We start from the raw sequence: 7,658 nt of genomic DNA, 5'->3' as shown, positions 1-7,658 counted from the left end.
ATCTTTTAACTTGAGAATCAAGAAACAATCATAAAAATCTCTCACATGGATGATTTTTCTGATACTAAAATCGACTCGTTCCTTTCTTTGTCGGACAAACGATCAACATATTATCTCATCAACCTTGAGTCTGTATCAATTGGACGAATGATGAGATCAAATATATACATTAATGCATGTTTAATTTGCTACAATGTATTTATTACAAGTGAAATCTAAAGAGAAATAGAAGTGTTGATTTTTAGTCTGACTCAAAAAGTTGTGCCCGCCGGTAATAACATTGTGAATGATGATGCCAAAAGACAGCTGTTGTCTCCCAATAATATATATTGTCGCCACAAGGAAAAAATGCGTTCCCATACATCCCAGCGCAGCGGATATTTGGTCAACCCGTTGACATTGACCCGCGCTATTTCCCGCCGGCTGCACGCAAACGCCTGCTTCCATCGAGGACGAAGCGGGAACAGCGTTCGCTGTGGGAGCACACGTAGCTGACTCGGCGTGAGGAAAACGCCTGCTTCCGCCGACGACAAAGCGGGAACGGCGTTCGCTGTGGGAGCACACGTAGCTGACTCGGCGTCGGGTTACGGCCCACGTATCTGTCGCATAGAAGTGGCATCATCATACATAGGGATTCCCTGCCATTAAAAGGGACAGGCGGAGGCGGCTCTTATCCATCCCAATCTCCGCCTCTCCTGTCGCGGTTCCCCTTCTCGGCTTCTCCTCGTCTTGTAGAAATTTGGGTGCTTGTTGATCTGATTCGAGCGATGGGCGAAGCTGGAGGCATCGCGAAGGACGTCACCGAAGTAAGCTCTGGGATTCTCTTCCTGCCTTCTCTTGTTGTTGGGTGTTGATTTGATGAATCGCATCGGAACGCATAGTTGATCGGCAAGACTCCGTTGGTCTACCTCAACAAAGTCACCGATGGCTGCGTGGCTCGCGTTGCTGCCAAATTGGAGAGCATGGAGCCCTGCTCCAGTGTCAAGGACAGGTATTAACAAGCTCATCGTCTTTGTGATTATCTCGTTTCCTGTAACCGGCAATCTTTTCGCGCAGAATTGGGTATAGTATGATATCTGATGCAGAGGAGCGTGGGGTTATCCAACCCGGCAAGGTTAGAATCAATCTGAGACATCATTGCCTTTGTCATCTAACCTGCCGAGAGATTGAGACAAAAGCTAACACAATATACCTTCTGTCATTTGCTTTCCATGGTTGTCTTTGTCAGAGCATCCTGATTGAACCTACCAGTGGAAACACCGGAATAGGGCTGGCATTCATGGCGGCTGCCAAGGGCTACAAGCTTGTGCTAACCATGCCAGCCTCCATGAGCCTCGAGAGGAGGATCATTCTCAAAGCTTTTGGTGCCGAGTTAGTCCTCACTGATCCCAGCTCGGGCATGAAGGGAGCTGTCAAGAAGGCAGAAGAGTTGGCCGCCAAGACACCAAATTCTTACATCCTCCAACAGTTTGAGAATCCAGCAAACCCGAAGGTATTCTTCTACAGATTCTGCCCATGTAGGCTGACATTGATGCACATTTCATGCTCTTGCAGATTCATTACGAGACAACTGGACCTGAGATATGGAAAGGAACAGGCGGTAAGATTGATGCTCTGGTGTCTGGTATCGGAACTGGGGGTACGATCACTGGAGCTGGGAGGTATCTCAAAGAGAAAAATCCTGATATCAAGGTCAGTTGCAGTATCAACAGGTTCATGACCACAGGCCACTAAGAGTTCACTAATTTTGGATTGGTATGTTGTGTTCTTCATTGTTCCAGCTATATGGTGTAGAACCAGTTGAGAGCGCGGTTTTATGTGGAGGGAAACCTGGTGATTTATTTATTCTCTTGTTTGTTCTTTTGTACTTTCTTGGTAACCTGCTGAAACTTTGATCCATTTGTGTCTGATAAGAACTGGATTTGTGGCACAGGACCACATAAAATTCAGGGACTTGGAGCTGGCTTTATTCCTGATGTGCTAGATGTGCATCTGATTGATGAAGTTATACAAGTAAGCCTATTTTTTTTTTCTTTCTTTTTTTAGATTTTCTCAGATAGTTAAGTTATATTAGTCAGGCTGGTTGATGACTCACTATGATCACTTGTTAAAAGACAGTTCTAATTTGTGATCATCTACTTGTGTGATTGATTAGGTTTCAAGTGATGAGGCCATTGAGACAGCAAAGCTTCTTGCTCTCAAAGAAGGGCTGCTGGTGAGTCTTGCCAAATGGTTGGTGTTTATGTCAATACTTGTTCTGCTATGAACATGAATTCTGTGTGATGCTTCTTTGTTTGGTCAACCTTTTCAATGCAAATTTGACTCTCATTGTGTGCTCATTGTAGGTTGGAATCTCTTCTGGGGCTGCTGCTGTTGCTGCTGTTAAGCTTGCACAGAGACCAGAGAATGAGGGGAAGCTGATTGTTGTGAGTGTCGAATTCTTTCCTCTCTTTGTGTGTTCTTTGTTCTTGTTTCACCATATACAAGAAAATAAGTCTTGCGCTTTAATTCATTTAAACGATCTGTATCCGCATGACGAATAGCAATTTCTCAATTTTCTTCGCTTCTGGGAGTATTTGAATCAGAAGTTTAGTGATTGCAGCTTTGATGCATTTCCTTTTAGTGCTTTTAGAATTCATTTCATTGTTTCCGCAACTTTGTCTCAATTTATTTCACTGTGGTAAAAAGAAAAAAGGTAATATGATCCTAATAAATGTATTGGCCACTTGTTCCACAGCAAATGCAAGTTTAACATTGGATTGCCATTTTAACATTGTATCCATCTTTCGGCACATCATATCCATCTTTCGGTCGATAAGCATGTGCAATTTTAACATTGGATTGCCATTTGTTGCAGTTCCTTTCCATCTCACTAATATCTTAGATTTCTCAACTTTTGTTTTTTTTCTCTTGATTCCTTCAAATTTATGAGACTTAAAATTTCATCGTCGTCTTCGATCATGAGGATTCAAGTTGCTGATTAACCATCGCTGCTGGTGCAGGTTGTCTTCCCAAGTTTCGGAGAGCGTTATCTTTCCTCTGTGCTTTTCCAATCGATCAAAAAAGAAGCTGAATGCATGGTTGTGGAGCCCTGAGAATTATGTTTTCTTTATGTTGGGAAGTAAAATCTTCGCACGAATAAGTGTTTGATTGCCGAGTGTGGCAATGATGGCTTTCTTGGATTGAAAAACTTGCTATCTCATTGTTCATGTCCTTCGTCTCATACTACAACCATTTCAGCTATCAATTCTCAGGCGGGACCGAGTAGTGTGCCAGCCTGAAGTTGATTTAGATGCATCAAATAAACTGCAGATTCCCTTTAACTAGTTGGATTTGCAAGGCACGTTTGAATCCTACCAAGACATTCATTCAATGGTATTGTTCTTCTGGTTTTAGGTTCCTTCGTTACTCCTCAAAAGTGTCAGTGCTGTAGAACAAATGTTTGCATGTCGATTTCAAATTTGGTGCATAATAGTTGGAGTTATTATGCCAAGAATTTGTAATGCATACCCAATATTTATTGGTCCGATAATTTGATCATGGTAAATCAGATGATACAAATATGAAAATCCAAAAAATGAGATAAGCCGATCAAAAATACATTTGAGTTTTCTTAATAAGCTTTGTAATGTTAGAACGCAAAGCTTGCTGGAGCCCATGTTCGATCGCCATTAGCTCAAAAAGATTAAGTAGTCTTCGTCTACACATAAATAAGCACTAGCTAGCATCAATCCTCAGTAGAAAATATCAGTATAAATCTTAATTCTACCACACTATACATTTTGTTACTTCGCAATTCTTTTTAGCTCTGCCATGGCATGTTGTTGCTCGCTTCTATCGTATTAGATCTTAGAATCATGGCTCCCACTCATCATGTTAAATGCATAAAGAAACTATCATTCGAGCTCAAGATATTACAAGTGGTTAGCATGATCTCACGTTTGCATCAATGACAAGAAGAAAAAAAAATGATCATCTTTTATACTTTCCGGTAAAATCTTTCTTCATATTTCCTTAACACCCGGCTAATATCAGCCAATTCATCACACGCCATCTAATAAAGCTACATAATGAAAATACAAATTACATACAAATTACACTGAAGATCCATACTTCATTTTAACGAAGGAAGATAACATAATCAGAAGAGTAGTAGCATACATGAATGAATCTGCAGAAGCTTAATCTACTCTTCTTGGTTAGCTAAGGAGAAACATCACTGTGAACAAAACTCCAGCTCTTGTATAGGTTTGTATCGATGCCTGTTGATGACAATCCTCTTGACTCAAAAGCACCAAACACGCAGTTTGGTGCGATGCCGTCGTTCATATTTTACTGAAAGAACCAAAGAATGGGCATCGGCAGGTCCCCAAGCTACAGCCCCCAGAGCATGAGAGCCGAAGCAAACAGGAGCAGGGCCAGTCTCAGTACACCAACTCCACCGCTCCTCGACGCCCAATTCGCAGGAATCAGATCTGGTATCGAGCATTCCTCCCCGTTGAAGTACACTTTCGAGGGGTAGCCACCACCCCCGATGATATCGATCCCGGGCGTCTTCGTCTTTGTGAACGAGATCACGGACTGCTGCTTTCCGGGCACCCTGGGATCGGTGTCTGGGTTCGTGCCGTTCACTTCCCCGTTGAGGTAGTTCAGCCCAGGGAGGCCCTGCATGAAGATCGTGTTGTCCCCCATGGCCGTCCCGTTGAATGAGTACATCTGTTCGTATCCCCGATAGGCCGTGTCCATCTTCACGGCCAGGAACCAGTCGGCGAACTGGTCCTCGCGCCAGTTGAACAGCGTCACCCGGGCGCTCCACCCCTTGTCGTAGTTGGTGAGAACGTGCCAGTTGATGCTCACGCCACAGTTGTCGCCGCAGGGCAGCGGGGAAGGAACGCTGTAGTGCTTGATGTCCGCCCAGGCGACGGCCTTGGCGGTCCGGTTGTCGAACGGCACGAGGAGGGCCTCCGGCGGAAGGAGCATCGCCTGCGCCTTGGCGTTGCAGGTCCGGCCACGGTTGCTGGCGGGGCAGCCGCAGGCGCAGGTCTTGCAGGGGATGACAGAGTCGTTGTAGAAGGCGGAGAACGAGACGCAGCACTTGGGGCTGGCGCCCTTGGGGCGAGAGATGTTGCAGACCACCTGCCAGCTGGCGAGCGCGAGGCTGTCCGAAGAGAGACCGCTCGGATCGGGGAAGGCGGTGGGGCTGACGCGGATGGGCTGGCCGCACTGGAAGTCCGGGTTGAGGGTGCCGGAGATGTTCCAGTTGATCGGGGGAAAGAGGACGGAGCGGTTAAGGTCGGGAGGCATCTTGTACACCTGGATCTGGAAGGCGGAGACGGCCTGATCCGGGTCCATCTCCGGCGGCAGGATGGTGCCATTGCGGCAGCAATGGGGGATGCGGCCAAGGTCGGTGTCGTTGTAGCGCCACGGGGTGAGGTCGACGATGGTAGGGTTGCGCTTGCAGCTGAGCACCTTGGAGAAGTCCAGGCTCTGGTAGTACTGGCCCTGCTTGCCGAAGATGCAGTCGGAGGAGTCGACGACGGAGGGGTAGGCGCCTTTCATGGAGGAGATGAACTCGCCGCGCGCCCACTCCCAGGAGAGCTGCCAGTGATCGAGGCGACCGAGGGGGCTGTGGTTCTCGAGGGTGACGAGGGCGAGGTAGCTGCTGCCGTAGGACTGGAGCACGTCGTAGAAGATGGTGAGGTCTCCGGAGCGGCGCGGGAGGAAGCCGGTGGCGTTGGTTACTTCGGGGACGTAGTCGGGATCGGGGACGCAGCAGGTGTCAACGAGGTTCGAATCGTTGTAGGCGGTGGGCCGCGGGCAGCTGTAGGAGGGGTCGTCGAGAGCGAGGAACTGCGGGAGCGGCACGGCGGGGGGCGGCGAGCCGAAGAGGGTACCGACGAGGGTTATCTTGGCCTCGATCTGCGACCGATCGTTGGCAGTCTCGATTGCGGTCTTCAGGTCGGTGTTAGGATAGCCGGAGAAGCCGGTGGCCTTGGCGTCAAGGGTGGTGTTGTAGGGGAAGACGGAGCCGTTGGTGAGGACGCCTCCGCCAACGGAGACGATCAGCTCGCGGTGGCGGAAGGGGATGAGGAGGGTCCATGAGAGGAGGTCGGCGGCGCCGTGGTTGAGGACAGTGGCGGTGGCACTGAAGGCGTAGGGCTGGTCCGCCGGGTCGGAGGTGAATGGGTGGATCTTCTCCCGGCGCTCGAGGACGTAGGAGAGATAGATGCCGTTGCAGAAGGAATCCGGCGAGGGCGCGGGGGCTGGGGACGGGACCGGTACGGAAGCCGGAGCCGGGGGCGTCGCGGCCCCCGCCGCCGGAGTTCTTTGCGACCGGGAGCCGCCCACGGAAAGCGAGATCACAACCAGAAGAAGCGCAAAAGAGAGACGAGAACACCAACCCATCTGTCACACCTCTCTTTCTTTTCCTACTACGGCCACTTCGAGTCACACACGCACCTGCACTCCTGTATCTAAACTTCTCTGCAAGGGAGAAAGAGATGAACGAGGCAGGAGAGAGAGAGGGAAGAAAGGAAGAAGAAGGCTGTGAGAGTCGGAAGGCAGAAGGAAAGCGGAAGGGCGGAGACAGCTGTAGGTGGTGGGGATGGCTTTGTGGAACGGGGGCTCTTTTGCCAACCAGATCTAGTATTAATATAAATGGAAAGAGAAGAGCAGCAGGCAGGCATAGGAACGGGTAGAAGGATTTGGAAACGGGGACGGCAAAAGGGCAAAACTAAGCCTGATAAGATACGTGATTTCTTTTGATTTTGCATTCAATTTTGGAATTCATCTGAATCCTCCGTCTCTTTTATTAACATTTTGGATCCATGGTTAATCATTGGATTCAATATTATATACAATCAAATTCATTAAAATTAATTGATATTTTAGGATTTTATGGTCAGATGAACAGCAGAACTTATCTTCCAATCTGAACACCACTTTAAGCTTCGAAGAAACATATTCAAATTTGTATTCAATAATTTGCACCGAGTAGAGCCGTCCTCCTTCACTCGCAAGTTGGGTGGGTAATCCCAAAATAATAGAAAACCTATGTATCCGTTGAGAAAGACGTGTCCGCGTTGCTTGATTCAAACTTCGGACAGGAAATAACAAGTGCGGTCGTTGTGGGCCCGGATATGCTCACACCCGTTGTCGGTGGGGCCCGTCATCACATGTTACGTTCTTTTTGAATCCACTGGACCATTATTTCTCTAGCTTTGAATTCTTCGCCCGGTTTTCGTACCTGCCCCCACGTTTGTGGGACGGAGGGTCCCAAGCTGCCTCGTGGCAGTATCGACGAAGAGTCGCGGACGTGGGTAGGAAACGTGTGGCTCGTCCCTGAATTGACATCGAAAAGGAGGGCACGTTATCATCTCCATGATTCGCGACGTATACTTAAAAGTCTCCCAACGCGGCAGGCTATATATTCTAATAAGATTGAGAGCGTATGGAGGTTCTAATGAAAAAGATCGATAATTGTGAGTCTGACCGTTGGCTTTGTAGCGTTCATTTCAATATGTGGTCTACCATGATTAATATGAGTGGACATGTGCCATACCCCCTTGATTCAGCTCATAACCAGTAATAGGTGAGATATATCTATAATTTGAAATGTTTTCATGATGAAATTTTGAATAAAAGTTTAAGCATATATC

The 7,658-nt window shown here is 47.8% G+C and overlaps 2 protein-coding genes across 2 annotated transcripts; one reads left to right on the top strand and one right to left on the bottom strand.

Moving 5' to 3' along the window:
* Positions 1–467: 467 nt before the first annotated feature.
* Positions 468–3,395, top strand: LOC103971570 (cysteine synthase). The gene is made up of 10 exons (XM_009385628.3): positions 468–806; positions 882–991; positions 1,057–1,114; positions 1,229–1,492; positions 1,555–1,692; positions 1,782–1,833; positions 1,934–2,013; positions 2,156–2,215; positions 2,346–2,426; positions 3,003–3,395. Exons 1-10 carry the CDS (start codon positions 768–770, stop codon positions 3,093–3,095), a joined length of 975 nt encoding a protein of 324 aa, XP_009383903.1. The 5' UTR covers positions 468–767; the 3' UTR covers positions 3,096–3,395.
* A 560-nt stretch (positions 3,396–3,955) lies between these two features.
* On the bottom strand, positions 3,956–6,637 carry LOC135626466 (COBRA-like protein 7). Its single transcript, XM_065131783.1, has one exon. It carries the CDS (start codon positions 6,403–6,405, stop codon positions 4,375–4,377), a length of 2,031 nt encoding a protein of 676 aa, XP_064987855.1. The 5' UTR covers positions 6,406–6,637; the 3' UTR covers positions 3,956–4,374.
* Positions 6,638–7,658: the final 1,021 nt, after the last annotated feature.

Source organism: Musa acuminata, chromosome BXJ2-11 (assembly GCF_036884655.1).
Source record: "Musa acuminata AAA Group cultivar baxijiao chromosome BXJ2-11, Cavendish_Baxijiao_AAA, whole genome shotgun sequence".
In the NCBI taxonomy this organism is placed as follows: domain Eukaryota; kingdom Viridiplantae; phylum Streptophyta; class Magnoliopsida; order Zingiberales; family Musaceae; genus Musa; species Musa acuminata.
This window is presented reverse-complemented; position numbering and strand designations above follow the sequence as displayed.

What these genes read in the sequence shown, in the direction of transcription:
- LOC103971570 (XM_009385628.3), top strand. Translation starts at nt 768, where the DNA reads ATGGGCGAAGCTGGAGGCATCGCGAAGGACGTCACCGAA. An exon ending in GGGTTATCCAACCCGGCAAG is followed by an intron (nt 1,115 to 1,228) that starts GTTAGAATCAAT and finishes TGTCTTTGTCAG; the next exon opens with AGCATCCTGATTGAACCTAC. An exon ending in AGAAAAATCCTGATATCAAG is followed by an intron (nt 1,693 to 1,781) that starts GTCAGTTGCAGT and finishes TCATTGTTCCAG; the next exon opens with CTATATGGTGTAGAACCAGT.
- LOC135626466 (XM_065131783.1), bottom strand. Translation starts at nt 6,405, where the DNA reads ATGGGTTGGTGTTCTCGTCTCTCTTTTGCGCTTCTTCTGGTTGTGATC.